Source organism: Petromyzon marinus, chromosome 54 (assembly GCF_048934315.1).
Source record: "Petromyzon marinus isolate PM22_M1 ecotype Great Lakes invasive population chromosome 54, UKy_Petmar_22M1.pri1.0, whole genome shotgun sequence".
Taxonomy (NCBI): domain Eukaryota; kingdom Metazoa; phylum Chordata; class Hyperoartia; order Petromyzontiformes; family Petromyzontidae; genus Petromyzon; species Petromyzon marinus.
The window spans coordinates 571,773-588,447 of record NC_133720.1 but is presented as its reverse complement, the minus strand read 5'-3'; the positions used below and the strand labels follow the sequence as shown (position 1 = coordinate 588,447).

General features: G+C 58.2%; 1 protein-coding gene across 1 annotated transcript; it reads right to left on the bottom strand.

The window, feature by feature from the left end:
• Positions 1-397: 397 nt before the first annotated feature.
• Positions 398-16,034, bottom strand: GAN (gigaxonin). Its single transcript, XM_032974620.2, has 11 exons — positions 15,350-16,034; positions 10,916-11,030; positions 10,242-10,592; positions 9,654-9,868; positions 8,920-9,041; positions 8,486-8,598; positions 8,090-8,239; positions 7,514-7,650; positions 6,807-6,941; positions 6,397-6,506; positions 398-5,877 (listed from the first exon to the last, which is right to left on the bottom strand). The coding sequence occupies exons 1-11, from the start codon at positions 15,580-15,582 to the stop codon at positions 5,699-5,701; spliced, it is 1,860 nt and encodes a 619-aa protein (XP_032830511.2). The 5' UTR covers positions 15,583-16,034; the 3' UTR covers positions 398-5,698.
• Between the last annotated feature and the right edge of the window lie 641 nt (positions 16,035-16,675).

Genomic DNA, 16,675 nt, shown 5'->3' with positions numbered 1-16,675 from the left:
CAAAAAAAATATTACATTCAAGTTTGGTTCTGCACGTAATTTTACTCAATTCTAGCTCCTAGAATGAAAAATATCGGTTTGACCGTCATTACTGTCTGTAGCAGTGGGTGGGAAAGTGCTGCTTCTGCACGCGTGTGGATCCACCCAGAGGTTATAGTGTGTGATACTGTATCCTCTTGTGGGTTTCGTTCTGTGTGGACCAGAGGTCACTTGAAGGGATTTCATGTTAAAGGCAGCTCTGTGATATCTGCTACCATGGGCCGTTCTCTCACATGGGGGTGGGTGGGTTGTTGCACTGCTCCAAATGGATCGGACACCGAGACAACGCGATGCCAATAGCGCTATCGGGATAGTTAAAGAAATTACGCGGACAGAAATCAGTGACGCGGAGACGGGAGAAGTGAAGACGTTTTATTTTAAACCATCTCTTGTCGTCACGTGGTCGACTACGCATTGTTATTCCGAGCGGCTACGGTGAGGGTGGGCGATGCGATGGTGGAGCTATTGCTGCTCGGTTGGGGAAGAGTATCATTACGCTACACTCCGACTCGCTCGCTTTGTCGCCGCGAGAAGCACTGCATCTAGCCGGCTCCCGGTCGATGACCGGACACATTTGCCTCACCGCATCCGCATCCAGGATACCTCTGGCTGTGAATACTCAGTTATGTGCCACCTACCCTCAGTTGCTCAGGAATATACAGAGGAATTGCGTCCTGGGTGCTAACGACGCGTCGATGCTTTCCCCCACTTGCATATGTTGGTAATGGGTTGGTGTGACCACTGCATTATGGCCACTCGAGGCCACTACATTCTCGCGTAGTAACATTCCAAGTAGAAACGACTCGCCGCACGCACCGCCAGACACGCGCACACGCGTGGTGATTCAGCGGAAGAGATCCCGTCGGTCTCGGTGACCATCAGTTGCATCGTCCGTCCGTGAGAATCCATGACCGTTTGAGAGTGATGCAAACCCTGTACAAACGTTGCCATTTTATTTAAATATTGACACCTGGTTATCCAGAAGAGCCTCTCCGAGTCTCATGACTCTTTCTCGGAGAGTCCTGCCAAATTTTGTCGGAAAGTGTTGATTGCTTTGTAATGCATCATCCAGTTGGACCGTGACGGCAGCACACAATGGCCCACTCACGCGATAGACGTCATTGGACTTTTAATGTTGACCGTGAAGCATACGGCACCGATTTTTCCCAAAGCAGTCTCCCCGTTCAAGTACCGACCCGGCTCAGCCCCGGCATCATCAACATCTTTTGTCCAGGATGATGAAGCTGAGCCTGGGATTCTCCATTGAATCAAATGGCGCTGTGCTGGATGTCATCGAGAGGCTGAATCGCTACGATCGTTGAACCTCACTGCAGTCGAGTCGCGAGGCGGCGGCTATCGCGACCCCCACACGCGCAGCATGCGAGAGGGCGGCGACCTCCGCACCCCGCTCGCATCTAAATACTGAGCCATCGGTTTGCTTTGAACTTTTTGTACGCAATCACATTATGAATTATCGCAACTAAAAATAAAACCCCACACTTCGACTTTCACGCTGTTTCAGCAATGCCACCCACGCGGTTGATCGTCGCTGCCCCGGACGGAGCGACACTCGCTCGGGGGGTCCGCCTCTTGAACCCCCGAGAGGGAGTCACGGGTTTGGCCCAAAGCGGAAACAAAATGGAATTTTAAAAAGCGTTAAATTAATATCGCACAGCGGATTCGGCCCCCACACTCACCAGCTGTCGGTTAGACCAGGCCCAGCTGTGCAGCCCTCTCACAACCCACGCACCGCTCGCACGCTCCCTGTAAAACTCGGTCCCTCTTCCACTAAAACCTGAACGCCGCAATGAATCCAGATGCCACGATAAACCGGGCAAAATTTAGGGCAACTGTCACCAAATCTAACACAAATTTGGATGGAAACGTCCAATTAGAAGATAGGCAAAGGTCACACGACAACCCGAGGTTGCGTGCTCGATAGACCAATCAACAAACTCTATTTTAGTTGCCGAGATGTAACTCAATCACTCAGCACCACCGCGAGTCAATGTTATTCCAGTGATGAGCGCTTCGCACTGCCCCGTTCATCGTGGCTTTGACATAACGGTCATGAATTTGTTCCCACGAGGGGAAATCATCACAGGGACCATATTCGGTTAAAAAAAACGGTGAGGACTTGGGAGGGAGCCGAGAGCAGATGTGCTTTTTGAGTGGCTCTGTCAGTTAAGCCAATAATAGTTAAAAAGTCAAGTTTTATAGTATTATTTTAAATATTTGGATACATTGTTATGCAACAAATTACATATTACATTGTTAAGCCCATCTGGGTCTTACTTTAAATTAGATCAACACTACACTTGGACAAATGGCAGCAGCTGAATGTTTTTCATGGGTGGAGTGCAACTTTATTTTAAAAAATCAAGTCCCTCTCAACCAGCCAAGGTCTCCATTGCTCACCAAGAGTCTCCCTCACCCGTGCTGGGTCAAACCCTCGCCCACCCACATTGGGGCTCTCTCACCTTCCCCAGGTCCCACTCGCTCCCCTGGGGCCCACTCGCTTTCCCAGGGCCTCTCTCCCCCACGGCGGGCTGCTGCAAGTGCGCGCGTTACTCTACAAAGTCGAGGCACTTTCAAGTCGATCGCCGCTGCGGCGCAAGGAGCCGCGCTCCAACGCGGCGCGTGCGGGCAACGGCAAGCGCGCCACTCGACCGGTATCGCGCGCTGTAAACAAAACGGTAACCGTGAGATGGAACGCAAAGTCCCACGAGCCGGAATGGTCACCTCGTCGCGAGTCGTCCCGCAACCTCCTTTCCGTCAACACGTGAGGGAATGATCGCTCCAGACTCTGCCACTCCGGACCGAAATGCCGCTCCTCTGCAGTGCAAAAAACGATTTGGGCAAAAAAATAAGTTTTTCTTTTTTTCAAAAATGTGCTGCCAGCCACGGGTAAGCCCCGCGGTTAATAGCAACAGTGGCAGCAGCAGCTCTACGGAATGAGGGCGGCAGCCGATGTCGCGTTGTGACCGAGCGGAGAGCAGCGAGGAGTCGGGCCGTTGTTCGTAAACGAGTTGTGCCGTGACCTCGCGCTCCCGTCGGGAAGTCGCCGCGCGTGGGGAATCGTCACGCGCAGACCTCCGCGGCGACGGACGCTCGACCAAACGATCATCCCCCACGCTCGCTTCATTCAAGATACAGCAGGGAGGGGGAACTTTTTACTGACTGAAGGCTGAATAGGACTTTCAAATGCCCTGGGGACAGCAACCGCAGGCACGCACGCATGCCGATGCACCTCTGTCTGGAGCAGGGTACGACAGAGGTGACCGAGGGTCCTAAAATTAGCACAGCATTTCCAGGTGGTCGAAAACGTTCCACCCCCCAGGACCCGATTTAGAGTTTTTCAGCAGTGGATAAACATCGTTCATGTGCCGCGTCAAGTAAATTGTCAGGTCATGTCAAATGAAGTCCACGAGCCATGGCAAATGAAGCTGTGTGCTGTGTGGAATGAAGCCGCCGGGGCGCATAGGTTCTCCACCCCTGCTCTAAGGCGATCACATGATTACACAAAGTGAGGAATTCCTTGTCGACCGGGCCGGCGGCCAACCCAGAAGTGGGCGCTCGTGCCCGTGGCGCTTTCCTCTGGCTGGCGCTTGTGCGTTACTACCCCCCCACCTCCTCCCTTGTGCTTCTCACTGTCCCGCCACGTATTGATGCCGACGCAACGCCAGACTCGTGCCAAAGGAACGCCTCCGGGACCCGGGCACCGCCGAGCATCGTTCTGGAATAGGGGTTTTGATTTTCTGTTTTACCATAGTTTTATATATATATAAAAAACAAAATTTAAATGCAGTAGCCCGAAATATCGAGGACCCACATTACACCAGGGTGCTGGGGGTGGGATACGGTGAGGGGGGTGGGTTTAGTGGGGGGTAAAGGGGGTGCTGTGGTTTCACGAGAGGGGTCTGGGAATCGATGCTGCCGTGTGGCTGCGGCCCTCGTGACGATTTGCGGTGTTTATCTCTAACGGCCGAGGGTGAACCTCCGCGTATGGGCACCGCAAACCAGGGCCAAGGGAGAGGTACAGACAAGCGATGACAATGACGGCGACGATGTGAGACGGAGCACTCTCTACAGGAACAGAACTTTACTGGGTCCTGATGACTATCATAACGATCATATGACAGCGTGCTCTACATGGGGAGAAAGTTAAGGGCTTGTACTAATGATGACGGCGACAGTGATAATAGCGACTATGGCTATATGTGACAGAGAGCACGTGCTACGTGGAGGGGGAAGTTACTTTTTGACGTGGGGGAAATTACTCTCAGCTTGTTTTTACGAACCAGAGACTCCTCCAGGAGCTGCTTCGGGGTTGGAGACACCGAACAAATGCACGTTGCCCCCACCTATGTTTCAAAACTGGGTCCTCCAGCGTGGCGAGGGGATGGTCCCAGCTCAATCACCAGTAACCCAAACATCCCTGGCGCAATTGGCTCGCGGTGTAAATCCGCTGAATCAAGCTCTCAGAATTAATCGTTTAGCTTTTAACGACATGCACCAATCTTTGCCGGGCGTGTATAGTATGCGCACCCCGAGTAGCTGCGACACCGTTTTGCGGGGGCCGTTCCTGTGGTAAGGGGCGGTGCGCTGCTCCGTGCTCCAAATCAAGACGCCTTCCTCGCACGAGACATCGGCAAAAACCGTTCAACACAAGCGGAGGGAGGACCGCACGACAATGATCGCTCTGCCACGTGTTGATGCTATGCCACGCGTTGTTCCATGTCTGACGTTTCACTCCGCGTGCCGGGAGATCCTGACAAAGCGCTCGGAGGGCTAAACGGCGCAACCCCGGAAACATACGCAGGAGCGGTAAAGCCAAGGGGACCTCAAACCAAACAAATGGGAGCTTGCCCCATGGAGATCTACGAAGCGCATTCGGACGGCAAGCCGGCCCGATCCGGTCACCAACGGGCGCTGGCATTGAACGACGGACCAACGACGCGGCGGGGGGAACCGCCCCACCCCCCCCCTCCAAACCTCGCCCCCACCGTACCACCGGCCGGTTTCACTCTTGCCGTCTCCTTGTAAACGCAGCCCCGTACAGGGAGCCGGCGCTTTTGCCTTCGTCTTAGCGACCCAGTCCGGCTCGCCACCGACCCAAGACAACCCGTGTTGCCAAATGCTCACCCGGCGAGCGTGCCATCTTAACTCCGACAGTGCGGAGCGGTGTGTCATGCGTAAGCCGACCTCCGCCCCTGGCCTGGCGAGCGACCCCCAGCCCGAGGGTGAACGTCGAGCCCTCTGAGGGCGACGTCACCGGGCGGCGGGCGGAGTGGGGAGGGAAGATCGAGGGAGGTGACTCTAGAATAGTGCCAAGCCCGGCCCCATCTCTCCGTTATTGAATTGGCACCGGCAGCACCGCGCTGGCGTTGGCGGAGCTACGCGAGCGTCGCTCATCCGCTCCGCGCCGGGCAAAATTGCTGCACACGGCGCAGCCGGACATTCATTGGCTGGAGGGCCACGCCGCACAGCCACACCACCCGTCTCCTCGGGCGCTCGCCGCAATTCATCCTCCCGCATTCCCGCAGCGATGCGATCTTGCTAGTGGCGGGGACAGGCCCCGGTGGTCCCCTCCGGTGCCGCCGCCTCTCTCTCCCTCTCTTTCTCTCCACGCCGCCGCCACCGCCACCCCGCGCCGCTGTCAGCGCGGCACGCGGATGCGGAAGAGGCCCTGCTCCATCTGCAGCTTGAAGAGGCGGCAGTTGGCGATGCGCAGGGCGGCGCAGCCGGTGCGGCGCAGGTCGGAGGGCAGCAGCGGCTTGGTGTGGTGCCACGTGCCCGTGTTGCGGCGGTACTCGCGCACAAAGTCGTACTGAGTCCCTGCGGATCGCGAGGGAGGATCGCGACAGGGCAGAGAGGGAGGACACGGGCGAGTCGGGATGATGATGAAAGCCTAGCTGTCCCATTACCTAAGTAATAGTCATCTAGCGATTATAGGTTTGATTGCTGGACGAATGGGATTACCGGAAAAAATACTTGGGAGAAAAACTAAATTTCCTCGCCAATCCCATGCGTGCCTCTGGACGGGAGGTGCTGGATGGGGCCTGGCGACACCATCGGCCCTGTCAGGCTGCGCGTAGCTTGTAGGGGCAGCCACCATGTTAACACAGGTAGATTATAACTTTTAGTCAATTGATCGGCCTTGTTGCCAATTTCGTCCTGGCTCTAGGGAAGGAGCATGGGAGTGAGCGTGAGGCGAGCACGAGGCTAGCACGGGGTGAGCGCGGGGGGAGCACGGGGTGAGCGCGGGGGGAGCACGGGGTGAGCGCGGGGGGAGCACGGGGGGAGTACGGGGTGAGCGCAGGGTGAGCTCAGGGCGAATGTGAGATAAGTGCTCACCCGTGTCGAGGTCCCCAACCAGGTAGATGCTGGCGCCAATGGGGACGGCGCCGTACACGAAGGAGGCGGCCGACTGCACACTCAGCATCTGGTCCGTCAGGTAGGTCCACCTGGGCCACGCGAGCGCGGGGGAGGGGCGACCGTGGGCAGAGGGGGGAGGTGGGCGAGGAAAAAGTTTGGGATCACGCGGGCAAGTGTGCGGTTCTACGTGCGTGTGTGCGGTTTTGCGTGTGTGTGTGTGTACATTGTGTGTCTATTTACACGTTTGTGTGTGTGGTTGTACGCATCTGTGTGATTGTACGCACGTGTGTGAAGTTGTACGCACATGTCTAGTTGTACGTGCGTGGATGTGTGTGGTCGTGCGTGCGTGCGGTTGTACACGCACGTGCGCGTGTGCGCGCGTGACTCACCGCTTGACCTGATCGTGGTACATCTCCGACTTGCACGTCACCATCTGTCCCTCGGGCACGTTCTCTCCCTCCTTACGCCGCACGCCCCCGAACACGTAGAGCTCCTGGCCCACGCCACACGCCACCGCGCCGAACCTGCAACCGCCATCAATTCACGGCTGGATGAGCAACTCCCCCGAGCCGCGCGTCGCGACTGTCCGTCTACCAGCTGCGCACGCACGAGCCGCGGCAGGTGTCCACTACACCGCAGGTGGCGTTTCCCTTCTCTGGCTGCCGCTCCGTCCTTAACCTCCACCCCCGGCCGTCGTCACCTCTAACCGTGACGCGTGCTGCCAATGCCTACTGACTTTCCCTCAGAGCCAGTGTGGCGTCTGTGGCTTGCAGCGTGTCCTCTGATCCACGCCCTCCGCTTTCTGCCTCTCGGTGGGATTCTGAGCATCGTTCACGACCCGCGCTGTCCGTCTCCGGGCCCCCTCTGTGTTTACGCGCACGTTACATGCCGGTCACCTGACCTCTGGGATCAAAGTGCAAAGTACCAGCAACCGCATAGGGCAGCCCATTTGGGTTGGGGATTGGGGGATTCGAGATTTCGGGGGATTAGGGGATCAGTTGATCAGAGATCAGTCAATCGGGGATTAGGAATCAGGGACAGGATCGGGGGATAAGGGATCGTGGATGCCAGGCCGGGCTGGGAGTAGGGTTCGCACCGCCGTTCCTTGAGGGGACAGATCGCCGTCCACTGCTGCGTCTTGGGGTCGTAGCACTCGGCCGACTCAAACAGCTTCCCATAGCTGCCGCCTCCCATGGCGTAAATCTTCTTCCTCATCACAGCATAGCAACCGATCTGGCGGGGGTTGGGGGGGGTGAGGTTGGGGAGCAACAGGCAGGGGGACAGAGGGGATGAGGGTGTCAATAAATGGGGGGGGTGGGTGCGAGCGGCCGTAGGAACCCGTCCGAGGGAGCTACCGGGCGACGCAACGGTTCGCCGACTTGCAGGGCGAAGTCGATGTTCTTACGCTCGTGGTGCACGCGTCGATGTTAGGACATCATGTGAGTTCGCAACGTCACGTGACCTGTCGTTCTATCGCAAAAAGATACTGCCAAAAGGCCGCCCCCCCTGCAGCTTCTCGTTCCGGGTCGGTTTCCTCCCGGCTCGCGTCTCTTGCTCCATCGCCACCTGGTGCTGGGGTACGGGGCGGCGGCAAGGGGGCTTTCGGTGGTGGGAGGGGGGAAGGGGTCCGGATGGGGAGGAGGGGCGAGCGGGGGATAGCGGCATGGCGCACCTTGCGCAGGATGGTGATGTCGGGCAGCAGCGACCACGTGTCGGTGTAGATGTCGTACGTCTCTCCTGACAGCAGCTCCGAAGTCTCGTCCTCACCGCCGATCACGTACAGGATCCCGTCGATGTGCACAATGCCAAAGTTCATGCGTGCCTGGGGTTGGCCGCAGGGATTCGGGTCAGAGTTAGGGTCAAGATAAGGGGGTTAGTCAGGGTTATAGTTAGGGTTAGGGGGTACGGTTGAAGAGTCAGGGTTAGGGTTTACGGATTAGCGGGTTACAATCAGCGCTAAGGGAGCCATCAAACAAGACGAAGAGGGGGGATGGGATCATTGGATTAATGACGAGGACCCCTTGGGTGGGGGGGACCCCAGTGTGGGTGTGCGGAGCCCCCACCCCACCTCTCGCATGGGAGCGATGGCCGTCCAGCTGTTGTTGTCGGGGTTGTACTTCTCCCCGGAGCTCAGCACGGAGCTATCTCCATCCGACCCGCCGATCGCAAAGATAGATCCCTCTGAGCCACGGACATGGGAAGAGAGAAATAACGGCAGCGATCATCGCCGTCGCCATCATCATATCGTGTGCTGCACTGAATCCATCGACATGGCGCTGAACAACACGCGGCACACTCTGAACACGCGCCGGAAACTGTGACTGCTCAACCGCCAACACCTACGCGGCCGTAAAAATCGTCGTCATCATCATCGGCCATTGTCAATCAACTCCTGGATGAGGTCAAAACCCGGATTCCAACCCAAAATCTCAGTGGTGCCGAGTCAGTGCCTCCGACACGGCCATTATGAAACCGCCATCCGCCCCGAGCCGGTGGGCGCACCTGCGGAGACGACGCCGTGGTTGACGCGAGCGGTGCCCATGGGCGCCAGGTCGATCCACAGCTGCCGGTTCGGGTCGTAGAGCGGGCACATGCAGCGGACCGCCGCCGTCGGCTTGCGGGAGCTAGTGGCGCCGGCACGAGCGGCACGTACATACAAAGACAAAGATCCCCCGTGTAGCCTTAACAGACTGTTGGGGCGAGCGTTATCGGCGAGCGCCTATGAAGGCCGGCACGGCACACGAGAGGGTTGGTGACCAGCACCGCGTCCGGCCGCCTTTATAACACGCGCAGGGAATCGTCACCGCGGAGACTTTCGTGGCGTGAAGATGCGACAGGAGAAGTGCACACGCTGGCGTTCACCCCCTCGCGCCGCTCCACTCAGAGAGAAGCGGCGCTTGGAGGCCACAAACCTTCCCAGAAGCGTAAATCAATAACGATGAGAAACCCTCCACTGGGATTACTGCCTCCGAATCGTAAACGCATCTCTGGCATGGGCGCGCCAAAACCCCGTTTTACCTCGTGCGGGCCGAGCAGAGCCCTCTCTCTAGGACACGCCCCCTCTCTCTACGACGCGCCCCCTCTCTCTCCGACGCGCAATACCGAGAGCCCTTCGGCACCACATCTGACGTTTCGCTCGGCGAACGTTCGCCTCCCCAAGAAGCGCAGCACCGACAGCCCGGGTCGGAGAGCCGCAGGGCGCAAGCGCGGAAGTGAGCGCGGCGGCCCTGTCGCACCTGCGCTCCTCCCCACCCACGGTGACGATGCACTCGGAGTAGCCTCGCGGGCGGAAGCTGGAGAGCAGCGCCTCTCCGCTGCGCGTCTCCGTGAGCGGGATGGCGCACTCCTGGATGATCACGCGCACCAGCGGCTCCCGCAGCATCTGCTCCTGCAGGAAGTGCGGGTCCAGCGTGTCGAGCCACACGGCCGCCATCACCTCCTTCATGTGCACCTGCCATGCCGGAGGGCGAGGGTCACAGATCGAGAGAGGGGTGAAAGGGGAGGAAAGGGAGGAGAGGATAGAGGATTGGAGGGAAGGGAAGGAGAGAGGAGGGGTGGGGACGGGCAGTGCCCAAGTGCTGGGCCACGCGGGGGTTAACTTCTCGCCCAACACTTTCTGGGTCGCCTCCAGCAGGCAGCACGTGACCGGCAGTTGGAGCAGCCGCCACAATCATAGCGACGAGAGGCATACTGGAAGCTGTGGTGCCAGACCCGGCTGGATTCAATGCCCGGCCGCACGGTAAACGCATTCGTGAGAATGACCGTAATCGGCAGTGGCAACGCTGGCACAACACAGGCGCTCCCCCCACCCCTCCTCCTCCCACCTTGCGCTCCTCCAGGTCCCGCTTGAGCCACTGCAGCACGGCCTCGAACACGTAGCGCTCGTTGCCCACGTTGAGCTTCTCCAGGGACATGATCTCGCGCAGCTTGGAGGCCGACAGCTCCAGGAACTCGTCGGTGCCGCACACGTCGCGGAAGTGCGTCTCCAGGAACTCGGTGGCCACGTGGTGCACGTGCAGCAGGGAGTAGTGCAGCGCAAAGTCCCGGATGCCGATGCAGTTTTCGGCGACGATGCAGCCTTCCAGGAAATCGCAGCAGAGCGCCTTGAGGTCAGTGAGCAGCAGCAGGTCGGCACCCTGCACCATGTCCTGGATCGTCTCCTCGCTCAGGCGCACCTGGTGGGGGGGGGGGGCGGTGCAGCGTGAACCGGCGAGCGCCCCGTCAAGCGTCGCGACGGGTACGAGGACCGGAAATTGTGACAGGCGACTTTGGTTGCGTCCGGTAATCTCGGGCCCTTTTAAAAGATGACGCCTGCCCCTCACATCCTACCTCCTGAAGGTGGGAAACCGCCCCCCCTCTCTTTATTTTTATTAGTTGTAATACAGATTACAACATCGCAACAATTGTCCTTTGTCGTTCATCGAGAGAAATTCTTCGGCGACACATGTTGTACGAATGAGCGGTGCGTTCGAGCAAGCATGCGAGCTCCGTCGCCCACCTCCCCCGTGTAGATGTACTCCAGGATCTCGTGGATGACGCTCAGGCCGACTCCCTCCAGGGTGATCTTGAACACCGTGCCGTTGTTCTTGGGCGGCGAATAGTTGAACTTGGTGCTGTAACGACGACAACGATAGCGACGGGCGTTCGGTCAAGACGGCGAACATATGCGCAGCACGGTGCGGTGCCCCGGCGGTGCCGCGCGAGTCCCTGCTGGCCCCGCCGCGTCCTCCGCCCGGCGGCCACGTGTGCCGGGCTGGGCCGACAAGAGGCTCGTTTGTCTCGCCACACCGCCCCGGGGGGCGACGCGAACGCCGCGCGTTATCACGCGCGTCCCCACGCGTGACGCGCAAACCCACGCGTACGCACAGGCTCGGGGTGCCTGTCTGTTTATTCCGAGTGGGTCACTGATGGCGTCATCGCCCGCTGCTCTCTTGTTGCCGATAGGTTTCTTTGTTTCGTGGAGTCTGTCGATCGTCCCGCCCATCGTCCCTGCTAACCCGCGTCCAGCTCTCCCACGTGTTTGTATCTCGTGACCCCAACCCTGACACAAGCCCCAGTTTTGCACGTTCGCCAGCCTTTTCCGAGGTGAAACCACGTAACGCACGCCACGGGCCCTTGCCTAATGCTGACCGCCGTGTTGCTGCTGCTGCTCTTCAGCTTTATCCATGTTTGGTGGTGGTGCAGCCCACATTGGGGGTGCATCACCTAATTACTATAATTGTACAATAGACAAGTTTATATAAGTTAATTACATCGCAGTTGTGCGATATGATTAAGGTAATAGACACATTGCGAGAAAAAAATGAGGTGTTTTTTTTTCTGTTTTATCTCATATTCGGAACACCCTATTTTTTAAGTACCTGGGGCCCCTTGAGTCTCTTGGGGCCCTAGTGCTCTAGTTTGGATTTCCCAGTGCCGCCACTCTCCTTGCTCCTCAGGGGAGAGGGACTTTAAGCGGAGGTCTTTAGCAGGAGCACGGAGGTCGCGAAAGCTTTCAGCATGACCGTGACCTAACCTCACCTGATCTAACGTGACCCGGCCGGCCACTGTTGCTAGGGGGGTGAATGCGCCCGTGCCTCCTCTCTGTCCCCGCCCATCCCGGCCGGGTGAGTCACGGTTTCCTTGCCACCGAGGGCGTGGGCCATCGCGCCATCGCGCCATCGCGCCAGAACCGGCGTGTCCCGACACATTCCACCTGGCGGCAGGTAACTCGCAGCGGCTCCTTCAACGCCTTACACGTGTACAGTTCTCTACAATACCACATTTTCTGGCACGTGTTGTGACGGGTACTGCAAGATCCGACTATGTCCGTCCAGTGCTTGCCGAGCTTCTAGTTGCCGAACGAATCGATTATAAAGTTGCACTCATTACACACAAAGCACTTGCCAAAAATTAACCCCAATGCCTTGCTGATCTCGCCAAGGAGCACCTCCGATTAGCACGGTTGGCTACGTATGGTGCGAAAGAAGTTCAACATATATAATACCTCATTGTACTACCGGCGCTCACAACTACTGACGCTCACCGCACCGCCCACTTATCCCCACAGCCACTCAACCGCACCAGCCCCCAAGTACCATGCACGTGTGCAGCTTCACCTCACAACTCATCACACAGCCACTCAACAAAATGCGCTCACCACTCACCCCCGCCTACCCCCTCCCTATTCCCTCACTGTCCACAAGCCGATAATTTGGATCTGGATTAAGGGCATCTGAGTGAGGAGCCCCCCCCCCAACCCCCGCCCTAAACGACACCACAGCGGATTACCGCGGGCGTGGGGGAGAGACGCAGCCGCCGTCCCCATTTCACCGTGGGAACCGGGCAACAGGGCCCCGGGGTCGGGCTGCCACCTCTGCAAGGCACAAAGTCTGGGGCGTGTCACGGGAAGAGGAACGTCTCTCTTCGTGACCGCTCCTTGTAGAGCACACGGAAGGGTGAAGGTGCCGGGCACGGCAGGGGCCTCGTGTAGGTGAGAGGCACAGCAGCCGGGCGTTCCGCTGATATACTTTGGGTTGCGCTCGTGCTGGATTTGATCGCTGGGTTGAGAAACCTTCAGTACACGGGGACTGAATGGTGGGGTGGGGGGCAGGAAGTCAGGAGCACGGATAGCGGAGTAAATGCATTTCAGACTGAGGAGGCAGAAGACGAATTTGAAGGCAGTTTCTCGTGGGATATTATTGTTTGAGATGGCTGATCGCCCACTTAAGTCAGGATAAAAATCACGTGAGGTAGTTGTGGTGGTGTCGTGCTATCGGTTTAATTAGGGAGGGAAGCTGACAGGATGTGAATTCACGGCTGCGTGCCACATGTCCCACTCACCCGGCACAGTCACTCACACGAGCCACTGACGTGCCCGAGCTGGTCAGATCTCGCAATCTAAGCAGATCCCGGCCTGGTTGGTACTCGTATGGGAAGACTGCCGTGGAAAAACCAGGTGTTGTCGGTGGTGTTGGAGATGGCAGGAGCTGTAGGTTCAGTCCAGAGGTTATTCCGTGCATTGGGTCCATCTGTGCGGAGCTGCGTTGTCCCCTCGTGTAGGCGGTGGGGTTTCTCCCGGGTCCCCCAGTGGGGTTTTCCCTCCCACACGAAGCCAGACTCTTTATTACGATGGCATTCCTGGCCGACCATCCCAATGTGGTGTTCACCCTTCTAACAAGGCCTCGGTGTGGCTCTCTTGTATATTTAAATTAAAATATCGTCAATCAACGCACACGAATGCATCGTTAGTTAAAAGGCGTATTAAATGTGCACGTGCTATATGATATAACACGAGACTGTACACAATGTAAACGGTGTGCGACTGTGTATCTTTCGATTTAAAGTGTATATCTTGCTTGTGAACAGCAGAGGGCGGTGCAATAACATGAATGATTGAACTGTACTTCTATGCTCCCCCGCAATTCACCAACCCGCTGGGATGCAGCGTGGTGAAGTATGGCGAAACAGCACCAACACTGACGAGAAACTGAACTAAAACTGAAAAGTGCTTAAAGAAGCACTGCACGCAGGGTGTTGTTGGCATGCTCGGGGGGGGGGGGGATACGAGCGGCGGGAATACGGCAAGACACGACGAGAGGCGGGAAGACGGCAGGAGACGACGAGGGAAGACGTCAAAGAGACGACGAGGGAAGACGTCAAAGAGACGACGAGCGCGGCCTGCAGGACACGCGGAGGTCTCGAGACGTCGCCGCCACACGCCACTGCGAAGAGAGGCGAGCGGCCCCCCCCCGACTGACGGGGCGCACCCCACGCCGGAGTCCCACACGGCAGAGGAGGGGACGCCACGGGGGGTGGTGGGGACGCCACGGGGGGTGGTGGGGACGCCACGGGGGTGGTGGGGACGCCACGGGGGGTTGTGAGGCCTTTATCCAGCAGTGGATTGATCACGGCCGATGTGGCGATGTGGCGAGCGCGTGAGATGCGTGAGCTGGCGCATGCGACAGAAGGCGAGCTGGGGGTGGCTGTGGGGGGTTTGTTTACCTCGGGAGGGGAGGGGAAACCCGCACAGAAAGAGCTGCGCTCAGCATGGAAACGACGAGGGGGAGCCAATGATGAGTTCAGTCCGACGGTAGCGTACCCCCTAAATGAGTCTCTGAGTGCCGGGGAGCCCTCCCCTCCTAAGCGGTACTAGTCCTTATGTCGGGTCCCGCTCAGTCTCTGGTTCCAGATCTCTCGACGCTTTGGTACAAGGCCCTATCATTGAACCCAGGACCGCGACGTCTTATATCCCTAGATCTAACGAACCTCGGTTCCAAGTCCGAGTGCTCCCCCAACCCATAAATGGGCCATAGCCGTGATCTCCTGGTCTTAAGGTCTTCAGACCCATGATCGAGTTCCTCCTCTCACGGATTCCCGATCCTTGCCCTGTCAGTGATCCCCAGTGTTTGACCCCCCGTGCCACGTATCCCAGGTCCCAGGTTCCCCCGTCAGATTCTCTGCTCCCAGATCCCGCTAACCCTCAGCCATCAGGTTCCCGTCATTCACGGTCTCATCCCAGGTTCCTGCTCCCACTCCCGTCCGACCCCCCTGTCACAGAGACCAACGCCGTCACCGCAACCGCTCTCACCTCTCCTGTCAGCGATCTCCAATCCCTGATCCCCAGGTTACTCCAATCCCTGATCCCCAGGTTACTCCAATCCCTGATCCCCAGGTTACTCCAATCCCTGATCCCCAGGTTACTCCAATCCCTGATCCCCAGGTTACTCCAATCCCTGATCCCCAGGTTACCCCAATCCCTGATCCCCAGGTTACTCCAATCCCTGATCCCCAGGTTACCCCAATCCCTGATCCCCAGGTTACCCCAATCCCTGATCCCCAGGTTACCCCAATCCCTGATCCCCAGGTCACTCCAATCCCTGATCCCCAGGTCACTCCGTCCTGTCACCAGAGGTTCGCCCGGGGGGGGTAATCTGCGACCATCGCCCCTCACCGTATGTAGGGGCTGACCGCCGCCAGGAGGTTCCTCTGCACGGGGATCTCGGCACCGTCCACCACGAGGGCCGAGTCGCAGAAGATGGGGTCCTCGCGGAACGAGCGAAGGTTCTTGAGCAGCTTGCGCGAGTGCTGCGGGTCGCTGAACAGGGACGAGCCTCCCTCCCCGGCCGCCGCTCCACCAGCCGAGGCGGCGGCGGCGGCTTCTGCTGCCCCCGGCTGCTTAGCCATGTCCGCAGCCTCCCTTCCTCCTCTTGCTTGTCGCGTCCTCAGCCTTGCCACCACCCCACCACCTTACCACCACCCCGTCGTCGTCTTGTTGTTGTCGCCGCGAGTCGCTCCGAGTCTGCCCCGCTGAGCCGGCGGCCCCCGTGTGCAGGGCGCGTGGGGGGCGGGGCAGTGGGGGGGGGCAGTGGGGGGGGGACGCGTGACGTCATCTGAGGCGTGTTGAGGCGCGCCACGCCGGTATGTGGTGGTGGCGGTGTTGTGGTCCGCGTTGGCCTCAACGTGCACATAGCCTGGCACAAGCGCCGCGGTGATGTCACCGCCACCTAGTGGCCAGGATCTGAACCGCGCCTGAGGTCGACTCGAGCTCCAATGAGCACGGTTGGCTACGTGCGGTGCGAAAAAAGTTCAATAATCGGACAAATGAGTACCTGGTGCGATGTGTAATCATCGCCACGAGAGAGACAAAGGCGGCCGGGCGCGGTGCTGGCCACCCACGCCCTCGTGCCGACCTTCATAGGTGCTCGCTAACAGCCCTAACAGTCTGTTAAAAGACTTTACGGGTGATGTCTTTTGGTGGTGCTGGTTTTGACACCAATTATACAAAATACATCACCTTTTCCAATGACAACAGCGCTTCATTGCGAGAGAAGTACACACACGTGTGTGGAATGGGCTGACGTTTTGGGCAATGGTCATTCAGCAACGCAGCAATTGGAGGTCACAATGTCCGGGTACGGGCGACGTTTGAATGACAGCGGCACCCCACATCCAGCGGTGCCTCTCACTACCACCGAGCTGCCGGCAATTCGCTCCCGCGGCACGAGTCGCTGCTGGAACTCTGCCGGCGAACTCAGACAGAAGCCGAGTGGGAAATGAAGCTCTGGCCAGGTGTGGGGGGAGAGAGAACGGGGAGATGCCGAGGAAAGGCGACTCGCGATTCATATGAAACACGAGTCAGTACCTGGCGCTGTCTCACAAGTACGATTCGATGTAAACTGTACACAATTATAATTGAAACGAGACTGATGTGTATTTCGAGCGGACAAAAAGAATGGAGAATCAAAACAAATTAAACGGCAAAATATTCTCCATTCCT